The following is a 24326-nucleotide window of genomic DNA, read 5'->3' as shown; positions in this document are numbered from 1 at the left end:
CACTTTACATTACGGCTCGCTAATAAGGTGGTAATTGTATAGTAATTTATATTTAATTTCATGGTAACAATACCTTGTTACCACTTGTTACCACTTATAACCAGTAATTTCTATGCAGTTTCTAGTGCAATTACTCTGCTGTTTCTAGGTAATGGCAATGCAAACAGTATTAATTAAGGCGAGACACGGCAGGTGAAAACACTGTTTTTGTGACCTCCGGTCAATTTCGAGATTTTGTGCTAGTTTGCTACCTTAGCATGTATTCTACCACCCTCCTACAACAACAAAGTCCGATTTGCACTTTTAGGTGTTTATTTCACGAACTTTTGTCCGCTCGCGCCTATGTATTTCTCCAAATTTCGCCAAAAGTTCCCATTCTAAAGTGTCATGTACTCCCGCGATCGTGATCCAAATCATATCGTGTGTGACACCGTTTGAAAGCCCTGTTTCGCCTGCATGACGCTATGCAATCTAAATATGGACATTTCCGTTGTATTAGCAACCAATCGCGAAAGTTCAAAGGCGAGTCTAGACTTAGAACGTATCCCATTGGCTGTGTTTCAAGGCTGTTTTCTCAAAACGAGTTTCTTCTCCCACTCTGAGAACATAATCTCCACTTCTGAAGCACTTACATGCGCCAAACTTTCCAGACTTATGCCAAACTATATTTACAATACTTTTACAGAGGGGTTTGTTGAAATATTATTCCTAACCTGATATATATGACATTTTATGCTTAAAAACATGGCAAAAAACGATTTTTCAAGGCTATTGACACTATATGCTGATTTACAAGACAACAGAAGTAGATATCCATAAATCCCTCTGTAATTTTTCTCCCATCTAATATATTAACACAATGAAAAAACAATTTTGAACCTGGCTTTATCCAAAACTCAGATTATGCATTTTGAAATATATGCAAATTAGCGCATATTTAATGAGATAATGCCTAATTTGCATATTTAACCCTCTATACCCCAATAGAATTCTAGAATGCTGCAGCATTTTACTGAGAACAACAAAGAAATTCTCATATTTTATGTCACTGTGCAAACAAATACTTATATTAAGAAAACAAAGCAGAAATTACAATTACAAGTTTATATTGTTTTAAAGAGCAGAAATTGTATTTTATTTTGATATAAAATATGTATTGTAATATCCACTGATATTAACATATGTAGCTTTACCGGCTCACTAAATGTCATTTTTATAGCCAGGTTTCATTTGGACTTCTTTTTTGAACAATAATGCAGACATATATATTACTTAAAGTATTAAAATAGAATTTATTTAGTAAATAATTAAATATTTAATTATTTGCCAACACAACAAGTACAAAACCTTATCATTATACCATGAATGACAGACATATTGAGGGAATGTCAGCAACTAAATTGAGAACTGATTTTCTCAAATCAACTAAGTATGTGAGTGTGAGAGAGATCTAGCAAAAGTGTGAGTGAGAGTATGAGTGAGTGTGAGAGAGCAAGAAAGAGATGAAATGAGACATAGACTCTGACTACAACATTCCATGAAATTCGTGAAAACATGACCCTGCTTTACAGAGTGAAACGCAGCATGTTGAGCACCCAAAAGACGTTTCGACACATCTCCCCGATTTTGCCCTCTTTTGACTTCTTATACACACCACACAGCCTCTTTTGCGTCCCTCAAACTTCACAAGGGAATGACCTGCTTTCAGGTTAGGTGTCACGACCCTTTCCACCTCTGCGCCTGGCTGCCCCTTAGCTCTCCTCTTCCTGCTGCTGTACCCATCACAAAGCTCATGCACCAGTTGCATTTTGAAGCTTTTGAGGCAGAACTGACGTCTGCTTTTGGGCAGTGGCCTCTGCAGAGTTAGCCACAAAATATATGAGTTCACCAATGCGATGTTGAGCATTCCCCAAAACACATACTTCCACCACTTTTTCCCTGTTCTTCCCACATTATAGTAGCTCCGCAATTGATCCATCAGGTCAACACCGCCCATGTTTGCATTATAATCGAGGACAAGCTCTGGTACTGTGATGAACTCATCAGCAGTGAACTTCGACAGAGGCTTTAAAGTGTCCTGTGTACCCCCACAACTGGATATGAAGCAGACATCCCTCTTGTCTCTCCATCTACAAACTGTCATACCTTCAGCTGACTGCTTCAGGCTCTGACCACGCTTTAGCTTGCCTTCCATCAAGTCTTTGGGGAAGAATTTTTTGTTTGGCCTTATGGTCCCACAATAATATGTGTCAGCATTTAGCAGGGCTTTTACCAAGGGAATGGAAGAAAAGAAATTGTCGGCATACAGGTGGTGGTGTTTGTGTAAGTAGTCTCGCATCAGACCCATAACCACCCTGTATCCCAAACCAAGGTCATCTGCCTCACCGTTATCTTTTCCTGTGTAGACGTGGAAAGCCAAACAGTACCCAGTCGATGAGTCACAGAGACACCAGATCTTAATACCCCACCTGACAGGTTTCTTTGGCATATACTGCTTCCACAGTAACCTGCCATCGAATTTGATCATGGCCTCATCTATGGACAGATTTCTCCAAGGCCTAAGAAGTGCAGGGAAGTTCTCCTGCAACACACACATCAGTGGTCGCACTTTGTGCAGCTTGTCGCCCCTATCTGCTGGGCCTGGGCGTGAACAATGGAGGTACCTACATAACTCCTCATACCTATTCCTAGGCATAGTGTCTGCCACATAGGACACTCTCAGGGCAGGATCGGATGACCAGTAGTCAAGATAAGATGGCAGACGATGAATTCCCATGAGTATATTCAACCCCACAAAGACCTTCATCTCCTCCACACATGTACTGGTCCAGGACACATTTTGAGAGGCATACAAATTTGTGTTTTCTGCCAGATTAACAAAAAAAGCAAGCCCCACCATTTGCATAAAAATATCCAGTACACCCCCTAGTGTGATCTGTGGCCCAGCCTCATGACTGTATGGCTGAAGGGAAGGATCAACTGCCCCTCTGACCCAAGAGAATGGGTTGTCAGCCACCCGCCTACCCGACAGTCTGCCCCGCCCTCTCCCCCTCATGTGTCCTCTGCCATGTCCGCGCCTTCCTCTGCCATGCCCACATCCTCCTCTTCTCTGAACTACCAAAGCCTCCATCTCCTCCTCCTCCTCCTCCTCCTCCTCCTCCTCCTCCTCCATCTCCATGTCCTCCACGTTCTCTGCTGCCACACTCACAGCATCCTGACTACTCTCTGATGAGCTGGAACGCCCAACATCCTGACGCAATAAAAAGCAACAAAAACTTCTCCATAATCTCAGTGCTCCGTCCATTTTCATGAACTGATTCATTATTTCGTGGAATGATTTAGCCAGCAGGATAACTATTCCCTAAATCTCTCCCTCCTCCCTCTGTCTCTCTCTCTCATCAGTGCGCGCGCGCGCACACACACACACACACACACACACACAATAGTGGGCTGTTTGCTGTTAGATCACTAGCTGATATGGACTATGGACACACTAGAGGACATCATAATTATCAGATTTATTTATTAGTGAAAAGGATAGTGTGGTAGTGTTAATTGGTAGCATGTTTATTGCCTATAATGTGAATTGTAGTCTCAAAGTCTTTCACTAACCCAAAGTTATAATGTGGTTAACACCAGGTCTGTATTTGAAGCTAGGAAACGAGGTACTATAGGAGTAATGAATTCATTGAAATATACAGGCAATTATCTTGCACTTGCTTGTGTTTTAGCTGTTGGCCCTTACAGCTCATGCATGATAGGCTATAGGTCAGGCTATGAACCAATTTAGTGGAGAAGCATAGCTCATGAAACTGTAACTCATTTGACTAAGAATGCCACAAAGAATAGTTAAACCTGACATGGATTTACGTTTTTTTTCACGTACATCATGTGATATAATTTATCTGAACTTGGTCAATTTGGTGATGAACCTGTTGCACACTTTCACTAGTGCTAATCATCCTGTCCTAACGTAGTGTGCCTCAGACCAACGTTACCTCAGTGAAGATAGCAAATTAGCGGGCTATGATGATTTGTAATTACACGAGATGATAAAATATTATGTGTATCAATTACGTTTTCCTGACAACCATAAGTAGAAAGCACGGCGGATTTACAGCGTTGTGGTTATTAGTTAGTCAACTCTGAATCAAAGAGACAGGTGCCTCGTAGCCAGACTGTCAGTGATGTATGAAAGTTAGCGTTACTGAACATGCCAGAAAGGAGTAGCCTAACGTCAACGTTAGTGTTAAGAGATATATCTGCAACTAAACATTTTATGGGTTCATGGTTAATTACAACACATTACCGGTGTATGTTTTTATATTGCTGGTGTAAGCTAAACCCTAATCAACTTTCATAGAGCCAGTCATACGAGGATACAGTACCAGAGAGAGGCAGCTAACTAACATAACAAACGGGAGGATACTAGCGTTAAATATTACTTTTTTATTTGTATTAAGTTATTTTCTTACATCAATATGATCCACACTGACATCCAAACAGGGTAGATCATCTTCATCCATCATCAATACTGTCTCTTCCAACGAGAACATACGTGGACGCTTGTTAGAAGCCATTCTCAAAACAACGCAACTGCTCAGCCGGTCAATCAACAGCGTAATGCAGGTTAAACTAAAAAATACCTCAGAAATGTCAATGGTGACATAGACAAATAAGTGTGTCAAAATAAAAGTCTGATGTTCATGTATCCACTAACACTGTATTACTTCGTGAATGAAGGTTATACTGTAGCAGATGTCCCTTTAAAAATCACGGCCGGCCGCGGCCGTTACAGTAGAATTCTAACAGGCCGTCGGCGGCCGCTATGGGGTAAAGAGGGTTAAACATTAAATTACAAAAAACTTGTAATAAATTTTTTTCTTATGTTGATGTAAGTAATCAACTGGGGAAGTTTCATAGTGATATCTGTTAGTTAAAAAATTTACCCTATTCACCTGTAGTGTCTCGCCTTAAGGTGGTAATTTCTATGGTATTTTGTAGGGATGCACCGATCCGACTTTTTCAGTTTCGATACCGATACCGATGCCTGGGCTCTGCGTATCGGTCGATATCCGATACCGATCCGATACCATTGTTAATTAATAAACTGTATACCTCACCATGTGGAAAAGACTAAAAGCATCAGGCTTGACTTAAACGTTCTTTCCCTAACTAAACATTACTTTCCTAAGAAAAAATCTAACAAAATAACACTTAGATATAAAGGTAATGTATTATTATTATTATTATTATTATTATTATTATCATCATCATTATTGATCACATTACTAGTATTAAAAATAAACAGTTGTGCACCAGCAGCAACTTGGAACAGCATTCAAATTCAAGTTTACAGTTATAGTAAATCTAACTAGCTGACATGAAACTCAACAATTGCATAATTTTCTCCCATCAAAACAATTTTGCAGATAAACATCCCATATTAGTGAACATTAACCCTCTAACCGCCCGGGTTTTTTTGGATTTTTGCATAAAAAATTCAAAAGGCCATGGCTTGAAAGTGGTCAGAGATAAAGTCCTACTGTAAATGTGAAAATCATTGAGTATGAACTAAAGTTTATAAAGGGAGTAAATGTACTCATCTAATTTGCATATTATGACGTCACAGGATGGCAATAGCGTCAAATTATGCACATTTCAGTAAATATTGATTGTTGAACACATTTGAGCAGTTTTACTTTGATTTTTGTAATTTTTCCGACATAACAAACAAACAGGAGCACAGCCACATGTAAACCAACAATAGTAAACTATTAGTATTATCACAATCCCTATGTTACTATATAATAAAGTAGCCTGGTCAAATCAGTTCCTATCGTGGATGACTTTGTAGTTCTTCAGAGCCCTATTTTTACTAGACCTGCTGTCTGTACCATGTCAATTACAGACACTATCATCATGATTATCACTGGCACCAAGCACACCATGCTTATTTGAACCCTTTGGTCAACATTGCTGCAGGTAAACATTGACGTACACACGCAAAGACCCACCTCCATTCACAGACGCATCTTGACTGTCACTGCCAATGAACGACCGATCATAATCTCCAAAAGGCAGATATTCTCCTTCAGAATCAGAGTAGGTGAATGGCAGACCCAAGACTTCATAACACACGACTTTGTTTTTTAACATTTGCCGTTTTTCTGCTTCAATTTGTGCATAGCGATCGCGCATTTCACTTCCGCGTTATAAACAGGAAATGCGTCTTTTTTTTTTGTTTCTCGCGAGTAATACAGGCACTTCCTGAAAACTTTTTTACTCAAGTTTGGGCTTGAATCGAAGCTCTGGATGTCTGCCAACTAGTGGTGGAGAGTACAAAAGCGATTTGTCACCCTACTCGGATCTACCGTCTGTTTTAATCAGTGATGTTGCTTGTCGCCGTACGGCGCCTTGGGCGGTTAGAGGGTTAAAACACCCCTGCCAAAATGGTGTCATCCGCGAAACCCCTCTATTTACTCATAGTGGTAGGCTACGGTCCCGCAGTTTCCCCACGATAAACTAATTAGTTCACACGGAGTTTGAATGGTGGTAAACGGCACTTGAAGTTGTACGGTTTATCTAATAAATGAGAAGTAGTTAACAGCCAATTTGAACATTTGCATGTCTTGATACCAAGAACAGATGAAAATGAATGTGTTTAGTTTGAGTAGCCTATTTTGTGTTGACTGTTACACATTAAACGTGTTGCCTAAATGCAACAAAACGCATGAAGATCGTAATTAATCTATGACAAATGGAGGTTAGTATAGACATTCTTTTGATCCTATGACATTAATTTGGTATCTGTATTTATTCCATCCGTGAATTTAAACACTCAGAGCACACAGTGAAGTGATGTCACACTCTAACCCGCAGCAGTGAGCTGTCTGCTTCAGCGGCGCTAAATGGCTGGTTGAGCGTCATGGCTCAGCCTTTTTTTAAACTAAATTAAATTCGGATCGGCCCATGGATCTGCTCATTTTTTCCGATCCCCGATCCAGCTATTTTGTTCATATCGGGGCCGATATCCGATCCAAATATCGGATCGGTGCATCCCTAGTCTGCAGAGGTGAGTGTGCCATCTGGCTCAGGAAAAGTTGCAGTGTTTGGACAAAATTGCAAGGTCGCCCAGAATTTGCAGAGATTGGTTGGATATGCGTTGATTCTTGCGATTGCAACATTGTGAATTCCTGGAGGGACTGCTTATTCTGCCCTACAAAGCAAAAAGGCAGTAACTGTCTGGTCTTTGGCATTATTTGCCCCCAATGGTGCCTTCCAGGCATCGCTGCCTTCAAGGCACTACTCCCCTCAGTTTAGGGGTAGGATGAGGGTTGAGGTTAGGGTTAGGAATACGGTAAAGGTAGTGCCTTTTAGGCTGTGCTGCCTGGAAGGTGCCGTTGGGGGCAAAAAACACCATTGAGCGTAACTGTTTTTGGTCGTAAATTTGTCATTATCATTTTCATGACATTCAAGTTGTTATGAAGATTGATATTTACCAAAAATAAGTTAATGTAAAGTAACAAAACCTCTGTCCAATAATCCACTTACAACTACTTAGGCTGGACAGCAGGATAACTTTAAGGTCATTTTTTTTCAGTTTGTAGCAGTTTTTTCCAGCACTCTGCATAGTTACTGCCCTTTTGCTTTGTAAGGCAGTATTTGTCTTTTGTAATGATTTAATTTGTTACAGTAGCTACTTTTGCAGGACTTCAGCTGTTTTATATTAGACTTTTTGATCTTGCCTCACTTCAGGTTCTTGGAAGAGACAACAGATGAGTGGTTGAAGAGGTTTGATGGAACCGGTGTTCCAGTTGGACCCATTAATAGTATTCAGCAGATGTTTTCAGATCCTCAGGTAAGCTTCAACTTCTCTTTTGTGCGATGGGCATGCAACAGGTTAAAGATTAGGTGCTGGACCCAAAGAAAACTAAAATGAGCGGTAACACTTTAGAATGACTTGTTTGGCTTGGCTTGTTAGGTATTAAGAGTGCATGATAAGCAGTTAACAATTCAATTCTAACAGTTAGTTAACTGTTGTTATCCTTTAAAGGGATATTCCATCATTCCATCATTTTCCAACTCCCCTTTAGCAAACTAGTCATTAACTAACCCTTTGTTAATATTTGTTAATTGTTACTTAAATATTTATTTGCCACAAGTTAACGTTTTTTCCATCATTAATTACCGGTAAATATTAGTTGTCTGCATATAATCTGTATGTTAAGGTTTTAACAAATAGAAAACAATCTATTAACTAATATTGTATTCATATTTGTTAATAGTTAACTAAATGTCTTTTGGCACAAATTAACAGTTATTTCTTACATTGTTAAATGTTAAATGTTTATTTACAAAGTATTTGTTAATATGAAAGTTAATGACATATTATTATTTAACTAATTGTTATTAAACTGTGTTTCTGCCTATCCCAATATGAACCACTCCTCAGAGGACCCTTACAATAATAGGTTAAGCTTAATTACTATATTAGTAATATATAACTATCAGTATGGGGACCCTTATAATAAAGTTGGCTTAATTAATATAGGGGTAGAGTGGGGGAAAACGCCCCCCTTAAGGAAAAATGTGGCATTACTGTGAAACAAAAGCTTAATGTGTTCTGAATTATTATCATGGTTATAAGTGGCAATGACATTAATTATAAACCGACTATGAAAACTGCCAAGACTTAATATTTTATTAGATTTTTAACAAAAATAAAATGTGCACAAAAGGGGCGTTTTGCCCCACCAGTTGGGTAAAATGCCCAACAAGGTGGGGTAAAATGCCCCCTTTCTTACCAACCAGTTTGCTTCATATATCAGCACCAAAATGAACAGACTATAATTTTTTTAATCTCTAAAAGTAAAAGACAAGTAATGTCTCGACAATTATATATTAATATTTATTTCAGGAATGTCCAAAGTAGCACATTTTGTAACATATGACATATAACATATGATTAAACGCAAACAACAAATATGTTGTCGTTAATAAATACACATCTTTATTAAATATTATGTGTGTATGTGTGTGTGTTTGTGTGTGTGTGTGTGTGTGTGTGTGTGTGTGTGTGTCATCAATAAGTACTGTAAAACATAAATAAACATTCATTCATGGCTATTCACTGCTTTATCCATGCAAATTTCACAGATAAATTCCCCTTGAATCTCATTGGAACACTCTACATGTGCCCACTTTTGGCACCCCTCACACCATATCCATTCCCCCCCACTAATTGAAAATAACTCCCCACAGTAGAGGCATTCTGTATCATCATCATTCTTTTTCTTCTTTGGAGTTGCTTTTTACTTTTTTTGGTATGCCTTTGTTCTGTCGCGCAGCTATCTTTTCTTCCAACATCTTTTTGTATGTCGAGGACGTCAGCACAGCAGATGATTCACTTGCCCTCTTTCTTGGCCTCTTGTGTTGTATTCGTGGCCTAGGGCACAGCTGTTCTATGATAGTTGAGGATGACTGACTCTTTCCTTTAAAAAGGAATAAGAAATGTATTAGAATACAGACCCCCAAAACCTGTCAAATGAACACACATACATATACAAACACACAATGTGCTGATGACAGTAGCCTTACAGTAATTGAGATTGTAATACAAATGAAAGCTGGAATGTGTCTTCAAGTTACTGAAAGGTTACATAATTTTTCTTACCATGTTCAGCTGGCCTCTGGTGACTTGTCCCAGGTTGTGGTTCGGAGTGAGTGCTAGTGCTGGGGACAGCGGATGAACCACTGGGGCCTGTCAAGAGAACACACACACCCACACACACACCATTTAGGGAGGATGAGGAGGAAGAGGGCGATGACAGTAGCCTAACAGTAATTGAGGTTGTAATACAAACTAGAAAATGTAATTCCATGGAAGGAATTACCATTGCCGCGGCACCCACTTTGAAAACCCCTGGCTTAGAGAATGTGAATACCTTTGACTTACGTAGAAAGCCACTCCACCTCCGGTTTTGTCATTGCAGTCTTTGCGATAAAGATGGTAATTTTCTATCGAAAGATAAGAATCAGGGATGGTGGAGTTTAGCCATGATTCAGAGATCGCCAGAACATCGGCTTTGGACTGTGCGAGTAAGATTTTCACGTCGTCTAGTTTAGGGGCCAGACTTCGGGTATTGAGATGGCATATCTTAAAGCCTCTGGCCCTGCCGAGCTCGCATAGATTTAACGGACTTTTCCGACGATGGAGTGACTTCCTACGAGGCTTGGTGATATGAGATTTGTTATGGGAGGAAAATATTTCAAGGGGTGAGGTCGGAAATATGACAGAGTTGTGTAAGGGAGGTGGGGATATTGGCATTATGTTATTATTTAAGGTCGTGGGATCATATGTACTAGCGGATGGGATTAGTTGTGGCTGAGAAAAACTGGAGGAAAGGAATAATATGTTACAAATTGCATGGTGGACACATAAATCCCAAAGATGTAGACATGCAATTAAAAAGACATTTGAGTCAGGCCCGGGATTGAGTTCAACATTCCCAATCGTTAAAAAAATAACAATTATGAGTCTTGATAAGGTTTTTATGTCCTCAGTCTTAGTTTTATCGGCGTCACTAGATTTAGTGTCGGTTACCCACCGGTGAAAGATGATTGTTCGGATGGGGAGAGAGAATAACTCTGCTTGAGTGACTGGTTGGCTGTGTTCAGGTACTCCTAACCGGTGTGGAATTTTGGGCGAAGTGCAGGTCCGCTATGTTGGTTGCTAGGTACATGGAGGTTTCATGTAGTTGACTGGAGGCATAGTTGATGATAACTGACAGTTGGAATGGTTGAACAGTTAAATAGTTGAGTAGTTTCAATGGTTAAATGATTTAATAGTGTATTATTGCAGTGAGGACTTTTATTTTGAAACACTTGTGGACAGAGGACACAGTTTAACAGGATATGTAGTCTTCACAGAGAGATTGTATGCTTAAAGCCAGAGAAACTGAGAGAGCTGCTGCAGGTGGGGCTGGCCAGAGCCATATAAAGAGAGAGTTGCGACAACTCCATTGACGCTAATGTTCCATATTTTCTCAACAATAGTTCCCGGAAGTTAGGAACGAACACTCGTTAACAGACAGTAAAAGACGGTTATTTTAAGATTCTAACGAACAGTCAAAATTGCTTCCGGGAACTATTTGAATATGATTTGAACTACTTGGAGTTACACGAACCACGTCACAAACCGAATTTTCTGTACCCGGGTTGTCGCAACTCTCTCTTTATATGGCTCTGGGGCTGGCCACCTGGCATAAGATTCTAATTGCCCTATTATGATGTCATAATCACAATGTTAAAGGGATAATCCGGAGTGAAATGCACTTTAGATCAATTTTTCGGACTATTGGGAGTACATACGTGGAGTTGACACCAAAATCATGTCATTCGGATGTATTTTGAGAAAGTTCGAGCTCACCGTTTTTAGCCAAAACTCGTTAGCCTGGAAGTGACGCGGGCATGTCCTTTCGCCGCTACAAAACGATATTTTTATACCTCTTCTACTGTTCCAAACAACACTACACTTACGTGGTAGTGAGTAGAGGATCCCTAAAGCCAAACCGAAGTATCCCCACGTCTTTATGTGGTCGGATAGAGAGTCCAGAATAAATTTAATCGAGTCAGTACCTTTCTGGAAATGTCGCTGCTGCAGCTGGCAACGCTAAAACAACACTTTATTAACATTTCCGGAAAGGTACTGACTCGATTAAAGGAGTCCTAGAATTCAAAACCACATTCACCTTGTTACTGTTGAATTTAGGCTGCGAGCAGTGTCCAAAGGACAAAACCAAAGACTTTACCGCGTCCCCCGCCTGCTTTCGTATGCAAATTGGGAAATAGAAACAGCCGTGTTGAAATGCTCCAATCTGAACAGAGCTCAGATAACACGTAATAGGCGCCCATCCCCCTTTAGATACACCCCTCGGCCCCTCTCATTTGCATACCTTCGATTAATAATTCTTGTTAAACTGCTCTTACGATGCTAGTATCTAGATATGTGGTCTATGGCAGAGACGTTGTAATGCTAGCGTTATTACAGCTAACTTTGGAGAGTTACTATACTAAGAAATGTACTGATAAAACTTACCAATCTAACACATTCATTCTGTTGGGGAATCTGCAGCACTTCATCTTCGTCAGAACCTTCTTCTGACTCGGTTTATACATGTACGGCTGTATTCCTTATTTAAATCCATTGTTGATAGCTTTATCAAAGACTTTGGCTTTATTTACCAGCAGTAAACGTAGTTTCACTTTGCTCTAGCTTCACACCGGTGGATTGAGCCAATCAACTTTCAGGACATATCGGCCAATAGACCAATCAGCGCGCATCTCATTTGAATATTCATGAACTTGCTGAGTGGGCGGGAAAAACAAACTGTTTCATTGCAAGGCTTATTTATGACCTTGTATTAGGCGATCTAGCAGTGCTCCTGGGGCGTTTTCAGCCCCACAAATTTACATATGACATTATTTAGGCTCAAAGATCAATTTGTAATGGTCAAAAAATGCGTTCTATGACTCCTTTAAATTCATTCTGGACTCTCTATCCCAGTGTTTCTCAACCTTTTTTCAGTCGCGGTACCCTTTACATGATTGAAAAATCTCAAGGCACCCCAAACTTAAAAAGAACCCCTCATAGGCGGGTGCACACACACACACACACACACACACACACACACACACAGGAGTGTCAACTCAACGTATGTACTCCCAAAAGTCCGAAAAATTGATCTAAAGTGCATTTCACTCCGGATTATCCCTTTAAGTCTATGGGGAAATTTTAATAGTTTTTAATTAATAGTTTAAAAGGTATAAAAGTAACAAAGTTGAAAAATACATAGCACAGGTGTCCTAAGCAAGACCTACGTTACAAAGTTTTAATGAAGTTTCTACGTAAAACGGTTGAAGCTGCATTAAATACGTTAGCAGAAGAATAGTAAAGGCCATCGCCCACCGGACATGTACACGGCGCGCTGCGACAACAAAAAAATTAGAACTCCATTGTTTTCAATGGAGCAACGCCCACTGGAAACGTCTGCCGCGCAGCAGCTGCACAGAGATAGAAAACTATTCTAAAATCCTGCGCGTCAAGCCCAGACCACCGAACACCGCTGAACGCCACTTTTGGTGGTCGCCGGGCTTAAGAAGAAGCACTGTAACTAGAAAATGTAATTCCATGGAGGGAATTACCATTGCACGTAAATGCAAAAAGGTTGCTGTGTAAAAACATATTAGTTCAAAATAGGACAACAACCTATGACACAGAATAGATAAATAACAATCTAATCAGTTCCGCTGAAATTCCTCTGAAACCCACATTTAAAAAGTGATTTCTGAAAATGCATTAAAATTGTGGATAGTTAGCCTAGGCTATTTTGGAAAATAGCTCTTCATTTATTAGAATAAAAGACTGAAATGAAGTTGCCAACTTCAAACGAGTTGCAAGCACTGACACTTTGTTTAGTAGGCTACTGAAGTTCACCTACAGTGAAACTACTGGTAGGATAGCTTACATAAATGCAGGTAAAAAGTATACATCGGCTTAGACCCCATTGGAATACGGAATACAATCTCAAACAATGCCAATCAACGATGATGCAGCAACAGGTAGGCTATCTAGCAAATGTAACGTTAAGCTTATGGTAGGATATTTTATGTAGGCTACACAAACATATTACAGGATGAGGTAGTATCTATGTTCTTCGAAGTGTTTCCAAGTGTATGATTATCCTATTAGGAATGCACAATAGCCTAAGCTGTTAACAAAGGTTTTTAATTTGTGAATGATACCGAAAGCTTTAAATGATTGCACGGCTGTGGCTGTCAGTGCTAAAACGAGAGCTAGCTTGCTAACAAACAAACGTGAAAATGATAGCAATGTAGTTTGTACTAGAAACGACGGTGAGAAGGCGGCTTAAATGGTGCAACTGGCATGTTGATTGTCGTTAGCTAAATACAGTGCTTACGTTAACGTTCAGTTGTTTTGTCTTTAGCTATTGATAACGTTACCTAGAGCTAACCGGTTACTGTAATGATAAGCAAATCCTAACAGGGGAGCTACACCAGACGCGTAACTGAAGCGTTCCGTTCGCGACGCGTATGTTGCAGCCGATCGCAGCAGTCAATTATCACTGTAGTCAATGGAAGTAGCTACACCAGACGCAACAGTGGCGCGTACATTCGAAAAAAATAGGCCCATCTTCTAAAATGGATTTTACACGTCGCGAACGGAGCGCTTCAGTTACGCGTGTGGTGTAGCTCCCCTGTAAGGTCTAGGCTACGGCAGGAGACAAGACGATACCGTAGCTGTGGCATGGTAGAATGTTTTCACAGCTGTCACAGCTTTTTTTTGAACAATATGTTTATTAAGTTTTTTTCCAAGTACAATGGAACAGAGATTAGGAGTAAAACATATATCTATATGGAAAGAAAAGAAAAGAGAAAGCAAAGAAAGAGACAAACAGAAACAATACAAAAAGAAGTACAGGGCGTATAACTCAAGACAATGACATGTACTGTTGCATCACTGGTACTCTAAATTAAAACAGGATTTATCTAAGAAGAGGTGAATGGCGTCTTGTGGGACTCAATATTGTTCAAGGTCTCCATCAAATTGAGCAAGATGGTCCAAGAATGGCTGCCAAATCTTGTAGAATTTTTTAAGACTGTCCGTCAAGCCATATCGGATTTTCTCCATGTGTAGTACAGAGGCAAGTTCTGTCAGCCACGTCTTGAAGAGTGGCGCTGCTTCTGACTTCCAAAGCATTAAAATCAGTCTCTTTGCAATTAACATTCCATACATAATGGTGTGCTGCACAGGGGGACTATGAGTCATTAGAGACAGGGAGTAGCCAAACAGTGCCACCTCTGGCTCAGGCTTGAGCACACAGCCGTACACTTCAGAAAACCAATGAAATATTCCACACCAAAAGTCATACAATTTTGGACACGTCCAGAAAAGATGGGTTAAGGAACCGTCAGCTGATTTACATCGGTCACACAGAGGGGAAACAGTAGGGTATATTCTATGTAGTTTAGTTTTTGAATAATGAAGCCTGTGCATGACCTTAAACTGGATTAAATGATGTCTGGCATTAATAGAACAGTATTGTATTCTACTGAGACCCTCCTCCCAAACAATATCATCAATCTGGAGACCCAGTTCCTCTTCCCAAGCCCTCTTCAAAGAGTTGGTGGCATAGTTCACCTGTTCAGAAAATACCTTGACAAAATTTGAAACCAAGTGTTTTGAATCTGGCGGGCCAAGCAGAAGACTATAAATCCTGCTTTCCTCAGGGAGGGATTCAAAGTTAGGAAGGTTTTGGCGGACATAGTTCCTAACTTGTAAATATCTAAAGAAGTGTGATGATGGAAAGGAAAACTTGTCCTTTAGCTGAGTAAATGAGGCAAAATGTTTGTCAATGTACAGATCTTTCAAAACTACTATTCCTTTTAGCCTCCAACTACAAAAAGTTGCATCTGAGAGTGAAGGGGGAAATGCATGGTTATGACACACTGGAGCATAGATAGATGTACTAGGCAGCTTGCAGCATCTCTTAATTTGCTGCCATATTTTCAAACAATTAAGAACTATTCGGTTATTTACCTTTGTCTTTACAGACAGTACAGGTGTTGAGAAAAGTAGAGCTGGAAGCGAACTGTCTTTGATAGCTTTCTTTTCAATGGCCACCCACGCAGGAGTGGTTGTTGAAATGTCCAGGCTGTAGCCTTCACGCCAATAGGCAAGAGCTCTAAGATTTGCTGCCCAGTAGTAATGCTGAAAGCATGGTAACCCAAATCCCCCCTTCTCTCTGGGTTTTTGTAAATGAGTCTTTGATATTCTATGAGCTTTAAAACCCCAGACAAAAGGCATGACTATTGAGTCTAGTAATTTAAAAAAAGATTTTGTTAAGAAAATAGGAAGGTTTTGAAAAAGGTATAAGAATCTTGCCAGTGAGACCATCTTGATAGCATTTACACGACCCACCATAGAAAGCGGGAGCGTACGCCACTTGCCAATATCTCCTTTTAATCTTTCCACCTTTTCATGAAAATTTAGTTTAAAAATTAATTTAGGATCTTTTGGTAGAGTTACTCCAAGATACTTCAGCTTGTCTGTAACTTTAAATGGGAGATTATGCAAAAAATCTGTTTTATGGTTATCCCCAAGAGGCAAAAATTCGCTTTTTTGCCAGTTAATTGTGTACCCAGAAATCTCACCAAATGACTTTATAAGGTCTAACAGAATGGGGATAGACTGTTCAGGCTGTGACATAAAGATTGCAACATCATCTGCGTATAAAGATAAATGATGGTCCACATCACCTAGATGCTGCCTAATACTAATATCAAGAGGTTCGATACCAATTGCAAATAGGAGAGGGCTGAGGGGACAGCCCTGACGCGTCCCACGATGTAATGGGAATGGAGCTGACCTCTCTTGGTTTGTTAGAATGGAAGAAGAAGGGTGGGCATATAAAATTTTAATCCATGAGACAAAACGGCTACCAAATCCAAAGTCCTCCAATACCCTCCACATATATGCCCACTCTATCTGATCAAAAGCTTTCTCTGCATCTAAGCAGAGGACAGCCACCTTCTGCTCTTTCTTGTAGTCATGGTACATTATGTTCATTAGTCTTCTAACATTAAAAAAAGAAAACCTATCAGGAATGAACCCAGTTTGGTCAGCATGGATAATGGAGGCAATATGTTTGTTTAACCTATTTGCCATCACTTTTGTGAAAATTTTCATATCAGAGTTCAACAATGCAATCGGACGATAAGATGAGGGTTCAGTCTCATCTCTCCCCTCTTTTGGAATTAGTGAGATGTTAGCTTCATATAAGGAGCTTGGAAACTTCTGAGTTTCAAATGAGTGATTAAACATCCTAAGCAAGAGAGGAGTCAACTGTTCAGGGAATTTCTTATATAGCTCTATTCCAAAACCATCTGGTCCAGCACTCTTGCCATTAGGAAAGGACTTTATGGCATCTAGAATCTCTTGAGTGGTGATGTCAGCATTAAGTGCCTCACACGCTATGTCACTTAATTTAGGGAGATTCAGATTGTCCAGCCATGCAGAGGGGTCCCCCTTAGCTTTAGATGTGTATAATTGTTGATAATATTCCCTGAAACGCTTGTTTATATTAATGGGGTCAGTGATAATTTCCCCAGATTTTGATTTGATTTTATGTATAGCTCTGCTAGCCTGCAAACCTCTCAGCTGCCTGGCCAATAGCTTCTGGGGTTTGTTGCCTAGTTCAAATTGTTTTTGTTTCAGTTTAAACAATTGGTCCTGTACCTGAGCAGATAAAATGTCATTATATTCATACTTCAGTTTAAGAATCTTCTGTAAGGTGATTGAGTCAGCAGAAGATTTATAGGCAGTTTCTAGTTGTGTTAGATCATTTTCAATTTCTAAAAGGCGTTTTTTCTTTTCTTTTCTCAATGAGCTTTCAAATGAGATAATGTGTCCTCTAGTCACAGCCTTAAAAGCCTCCCATAAGGTGGAGTCTGACACCTCTAGGTTATCGTTTGTTTCCAAAAAATCTGAGATCCTAGAGGAAATTAACTGACAAAACGAGGGGTCGGAGAGAAGTGAGGGATGGAACCGCCAACTATATTGCTGTTTCTTATGGTTGAGGTCAAGTACCAATGATGTAGGAGAGTGATCAGAAATTAAAATATTATGGTATGTGGTGGAGATTACATTTGATATCAAATTGGAGTCAAGCAAAAAATAATCGATTCTAGAGAAAGATTTATGTCTTTGGGAGAAAAAAGAATAATCCCTATGTGTGGGGTGCTGAAGCCTCCATATGTCAACTAGATGTGTGGATAGCATTGCATTATTTAAAGTTGTGGCGGCAGCAGAAAGCAACTGGCTTGTTTGGGCTGATCTATCCAGAAAATTGTCCAGCACACAATTAAAGTCACCCCCTATGATCACATGTGTGTCTGAGAGAGCGGGCAGTAAGTTAAAGACCTTACTGAAAAAATTTGGGTCATCAAAATTGGGACCATATACGTTCAAGAGAGTGACATGATATGAATAAATGTAGCCTGTCACCAGGATATATCTACCATTAGGATCACACACAGTGGAAACATGCCTAAATGGAATAGTTCTGCTTATCAAAATAGCCACTCCTCTAGCTTTACTGGAGAATGTTGACTGGAAGACTTGATTGACCCAGCTGCATCTAAGCAACTTTGCTCTTGTGGGTTTAATATGAGTTTCCTGTAGGAATATAATGTCTGCAGCTAAGGATTTCAAATGAGAGAAGACTTTTGCCCTCTTAATTGCATGCCCCAATCCACGGACATTCCAACTAGTAAAAGTAATGCCACCACCTCTTGAAGATAGACTAGGATGCATATTTAAGTACAGTGAAGCAAACATGTGACGCCCATAAACAACATTGATAACAAAAACAAAAACAAAATGAAACACATACAACTAAGAGCTTGCCCCCCCTCCCCCCGTCCCACTTTCCCAAACAAAGTGAGAGCACGCTCCCCTCAAACAGGCATAGAGGCTGCCGGACCATAGGAAAGACTATAGCTAAGCTAACAAAAAGAGCCCTATGCTCTCTCTCCAATTGCGCAAAAAACATAACATTTAAACAACGGTTATAAGAATGTCCCGACCTGCGTAATAGCAGGAAACAATGTCACATACCCGACAATATCCCGATCGCATGTGATGTTCAGGACAAAGTCCCTGCAAACACCTCAGCTTCTCGTGGTGAGGAAAATACCTGCTCTGAGTTTTCCAAGGTAACTCGGAGTCGAGCTGGGTAGATAAAGCCGACCCTTGCGCCTGCCTCCTTGAACCTCTTTCGAACATCTTCAAACGCCTGTCGCTGTTTAATCACCTCCACTGGCAAATCGGGGAAGAAATGGATCGCCACCTCGTTGTATTTCAGAGGAAATTGCTGGCGAGAAAGCTGTAGTATTTTCTCCTTGATTTGGAAATGATGAATCCGAGCAATCATCACACGCGGTCGTGCATTTTCCTCCGAAGCTTGTTTCCCCAGACGGTGTGCTCGATCCACAACAACAGGGCTGGAGAAATTGCTAGCACCTAGCAGCTCAGGGATAAACTTCTCCAGAAATTCAACAGGGCTTCTTTTCTCGATCTTTTCAGGCAGGCCAACAATTTTTATATTCTGACGCCTAGAGCGAGCCTCCAGATCTATCACTTTAGAGCAGAGTGCTTGGTTATCCGCCCGCATTTTCAAACAAACTTGTTCAACTTGTGAGAGGCGCTGGTCGTAGCTGGAGTGAGCTTCTTCAACTTCTGTCATTCGGTTTCCTAGACTCGCCAAAGATGCTTGAGTGGAAGCTAGCGTTGCCTCTAAGGAGTCAAACCGATCAGTCATCGTCTTGTTCATACCCTCTATTGCCTTGAGAATGCTGCTCGACTCTGCATTAGCGTCTTTGCTAGTCTCGAAGTCTGCCATGACACGTTCTGGCGTTAGCTGTGCAGGAGTTTTAGTCTCGATAAGGCTTTTATCCTGCTGTTTTCCTCGTTCAGTCTTTGTTTTTCGCATTTCCTCGATTTCAGTCTATGGTTGAATTAACAAGAGGTCGGGTAAACTGGCGAATTTTAAATTAAAAACCGAATTATTCTATAACATGGAGAGGAGCTAAGGAAAAACGTGTCTACTCCATCTGGTGCTCACTAGCGCCCCCTGCTGTCACAGCTTAATGAGCACTAACGTAACAATTCATCTCTGCCGCCAAAGCGTCTCAACGTTAACTCTATGAGAGTTTTAAAATATTTTATCGTAAATATCTTTAAAAGTATAAAGTTCACAAATGTGAAAAATACATTGGAGAAATCTCCGTTACAAGACCTTTGTAGGAGGGTTTGAATGACGTCAAACGGTTCAGTGGTTTTAGTGTTATAAATCGTTGATTTTGGTCGGAAGAAGAATAATCCCGATAATAAGAAGAACAGGGATAACAGTACATTGCATTGACATGCAATGGAATAAGAAGAAAAGGGATAACGTAATGAAAGCTGGAATGTGTCTTCAAGTTACTGAATGGTTACATCATTTTTCATACCATGTTCAGCTGGCCTCTGGTGACTTGTCCCAGGTTGTGGTTGGGAGTGAGCGCTAGTGCTGGGGATAACGGATGAACCACTGGGGCCTGTCAAGAGAACACACACACCCACACAATGTGATGATGATGATGATGATGATGTGATGATGATGATGATGATGATGATGACACTAGCCTTATATTAATAGTAGTTATAGTTATTTACCAGCATTCTCCTCCTCAATCTCCCTACTGTCCTCAAGGGCTGGATCTGGCTCCTCAGTCACCTCAGCTCCTTCAAAATCTTCATCTTTGTAGACGGTCTTGTCAACAGGCCATAGTCCACAGGCCTTGAAACCCTTTTGGCCCTTCCCCACATTCGCTGAAGCTGAGTAGACTTTACTGAAAATACCGCACACAGTATAAATATCAATTCGCTGTCCTGGGTGCGAGGTCATCCAGTTGTCTGCAGCGGTGTTATAGTTTGACTTCAGTGACGCAGAAAAAGTGTGGTCTAATGGTTGCATCTTGTGGCTGCAGTGGGGTGGGATGGAAATCATTACCACTCCATGCTCTCTCGCCAGCAACACAGCCTCCAGGGTCTTGTGCGAGTGGTGGCCATCAAGAATCAAAATGTGAGGTCTCTGAGGAGTGCAGCCAGTGGCGTTACAAAAATGCCTTAGCCACTGGAGAAACACCGTGCTGTCCATCCATCCAGAGTCAGTCACTCCACCAATTGACCCCTCAGGTGCACCATTCAGCAGACGCTCGTTCATTCTCTTTCTTGGGAATATGAATAGTGGTGGCACAAACTGCCCAGCAGCATTCATAGAACAGGCAGCAGTAACTGTAAACCCTCTTTCGGCACTTGTGACTCTTGCCACTTGCCTCTTCCCCTTTATGCTAACCACTTTGTTTGGCTTTTGGACATTCTGGACACCCACCTCGTCCATATTCCACAGACGGGTGGGGCCAAGGTTTGCACCAAGCCTTTGGAGTTCATTTTCATAAATGCTGTAAAAGAGGTCCACCCTCGGTCGGTTGAACCCCACCATCCTTGACACACTTATTGCTTGTGGAGTCCTGACAGACAGGGTTGCTTGTCTTTTCAGAAAATTGTAAAACCAGTCTTTTCCAGCCATCTTTAAAAGAATGTTTCAAGCCCAACTTTTCAGCAGCTCATAGGCCAGCCTTCTAACATCTTTCGCTGTGAACCGGGCCCAAACAATGCCCTCTCCATTGACTGGATGTGTTCAGCCAAGTCGAGCTCAAAAGAAGTTGTAAAAATAGCTTTACGGCCTAAAACTTTTACTCCAGGCTCCAAAACTTTTTTGTCCCTATGACGCCTCAAGGTCTCTGGGGGGATTCCGAATTGAACGGCCACAGCCTTCAAAGCTGATCCATCTGCAATAGCTCTGAGGGCATTTTGTAGAGCTTGCTCTGAATACGCACCACGGTTTGTCTTCCTCTTCTATGTCCGCATCTATAAGGAGAGAAAAAATATATGTGAATTGAGATTTCTACACTAGGCCCAATGTTCCCTCTAATTTTTTTCAGCACTGAGCAATTTTTTTTTTTTCTGAGCACAGGTTTTACCGCTGTGAGCTATTCGCAACCACGCAACCCCTGCCAAAAATGACCATGCCCCCCCCCCCCCCCCCCCCCATATATATATATATATATATAGAATTTACATGACAATAATGAGAAAGTAATTTTGTTAAAGATGGTTAATATGATGCTGTTTAATTCATTTATAATGGTGCACTGTCACTTTAAGACTCTTGCCGGCGCACTCTGCTGTGCCTATGGCCTTCTCACAGTTTATTATAATGCTCAGGAGTGCAATTACTCTTTGCGTTTTTCTTTTAAACGTTTCTTATAAAATGGAGATATCAGTTATCAACAATGACAAGCCAGCGGGATCCCTTTTGTGCACGCTCAATCACGTTCTCAATCAAATGAGTAACATAACGTAAATTAGATCTATTGCAATGAAGATTATAAAGAGTATAATCTCTATGTAACATGCTGTTTTGACATTGCAAACGTTCTCTAAGAATAGTGTAAAGCAGTTTGCTGTAACGTTTACCAACACTGTTGCTGGGAAAAATAGCGAACAGCCAATGATAACCTATCGGGCCAAATCTATGATAAACTAATGCATGCTCGGCGGGCTGCATTGAAGTGCGTGACGGGCCGTAGTTTGGACACCCCTGCTTTAGGTAATCAAGCTTCCACTCGGACAAAGTTTTACCACTAGCGAACTCCCTTTTCGCTTTTGCCTCCGAGCAGATATGTAAATATCTCTGAAAGTTTTATCCTACCTGGACCATCTTTTGTGTCAGTTTGGACTATTTCATCTAGCCACTCATTTTTAAATGTTAGGCAGACCTTTTTCTGGAGCACCTGCTCAGCCTTTCTTTTCGTCATGGTACCCGCCAAGAGCCTTAAGAAAACTTCGTTTGTAACGTTGTCTACATCCGACTTGGTTGTCAGACATGTCAGTATTTTAAATGTTTGTTAACTAGGCTACATCGCGTTTGATAGTCACATTTTTAACCCCTGAAAAAAAAAATAGTTTGTGCGGTCTGAAAAATCTGTTGCGCGGCCACTTCGACTGGCCTGCGCGGTCGCGCGCGCGCACAGCTTAGAAGGAACATTGACTAGGCCTATATGGGGTAGGCCTATTTAATGTTCACCACTATCAGTAAGACAAACAGAAAACCCTAAATAGATATTAAAACTTATAAATTCATTAAATGAATAAAAAAGTCACTATTGTTTATAATTGGTTCAGCAAACCACTTCCATTAAGTGAGATAACTATTAGTAATATATAACTATCAGTATGGAGGACCCTTATAATAAAGTTGATTAAGCGTAATTAATATATTAGTAATATACTGTATAACTATTAGTATGGGGGACCCTTATAATAAAGTTGGTTAAGCTTAATTAATACATTAGTAATATATAACTATCTGTATGGGGACCCTTATAATAAAGTTGGAACAGTAATTATTAATTATTTACATATATATTATATATGTAAATAATATATATTTATATATATAAATATTTCTTATAACATTTGCGATATTAAATATTTTACACTGGGTCTCTCACACTGGAAATGAGTGATCTCAGCACACACTCAGTGGGTTTACATGCACAGAAAAATCGGAGTAAAGCATACTCGAAGTATTCAGAATTCTAGAATTATCTCAGTTTACATGCCAATAAACACACAGAATTCCGATTTCGTGATGACGTTTTGTGCCTATATTTTTCATTCATTCACTTCGACTCAATCATGCGTTTTCTTCAGCAGGTAGGCAGGCTAGTTATTTAAACATACAGGTGCAGTCAAGCTTTGTAGCTCGCACGAAAAATACCACGGCAACTGCATGTTGCTCGAGCCGCTTTCAGTGTATTTCCCATAGACTGTAAAAAGGGTATATTTACACAATGTTCACAGACTTTTTACGGCAGGGTTTTTTTGTTGTGCTATCTTAATTCATAAGTCCATGTGTAGGCTAGGCCTAATGTTGCGAAAGGCTGTCCCGAAAATTAGCCTCAGATCAGAGTCTCAGCCTAGCCTATGTCTGATACATTAAAAAAAACTGTTCATTTAAGGCTGCTCATTGCCTGTACAGGGGGAAGTGTGTGTAGCATAGCCTACACTCGCGAATTGATAATCATTTTCATTCATTGTTGACATGGAGGCTCAGTGTGTTGTCTCAGCAGCTCTGGGACCTGATGAACATGCCGCTAAAAAGCACAAACGAAACGCACAAGTTGCAGCCGTGAGGAGGACAGGGAGCATGACAAGTGATTGGTCGTTAAAAACGAAAGTTACTGATGTCTGGGTTAAGCTATACAAACAACACATTTGTTATGTTTTCCTAATTCAAAAAGAGCACCGCACGCACATCCAAAAAGATAATGGGTGCTGGACAGATGGCTGTCCTGCATGTCTGATGAAGGGCTATAGCCCGACACGTTACACGTCGTGGTGATTTATCATTAAAAAACACTGAGGAGCATTTTCTGGTGTGCTGTCAAATTCCGCTCTTGTCAGTGGGCTAATGATCGAGGGAAGTAGCCTAAATTGTATTTAAATCGCCCTAATACCACTGAACAGTTTGCGTCTCAAACACGCTGCTGGTAATGCAAGGATAACCTCCACCATAGCCTACTCCCGGTGTGTAGGCCTACACTGTTCCGCTGCATGACGGAAATTAGAAATT

The 24326-nt window shown here is 40.5% G+C and overlaps 1 protein-coding gene across 1 annotated transcript in view; it reads left to right on the top strand.

Moving 5' to 3' along the window:
* The window catches only part of sugct (succinyl-CoA:glutarate-CoA transferase), a 136499-nt gene that overhangs the window by 105426 nt on the left and 6747 nt on the right, over positions 1-24326 (top strand). The window contains exon 12 of the mRNA XM_062521415.1: positions 7759-7861. Within this exon, the coding sequence (XP_062377399.1) occupies positions 7759-7861 (103 nt within the window). The remainder of the gene's footprint in view (positions 1-7758; positions 7862-24326) is intronic.

Source organism: Sardina pilchardus, chromosome 19 (genome assembly GCF_963854185.1).
Source record: "Sardina pilchardus chromosome 19, fSarPil1.1, whole genome shotgun sequence".
In the NCBI taxonomy this organism is placed as follows: Eukaryota; Metazoa; Chordata; class Actinopteri; order Clupeiformes; family Clupeidae; genus Sardina; species Sardina pilchardus.
This window is presented reverse-complemented; position numbering and strand designations above follow the sequence as displayed.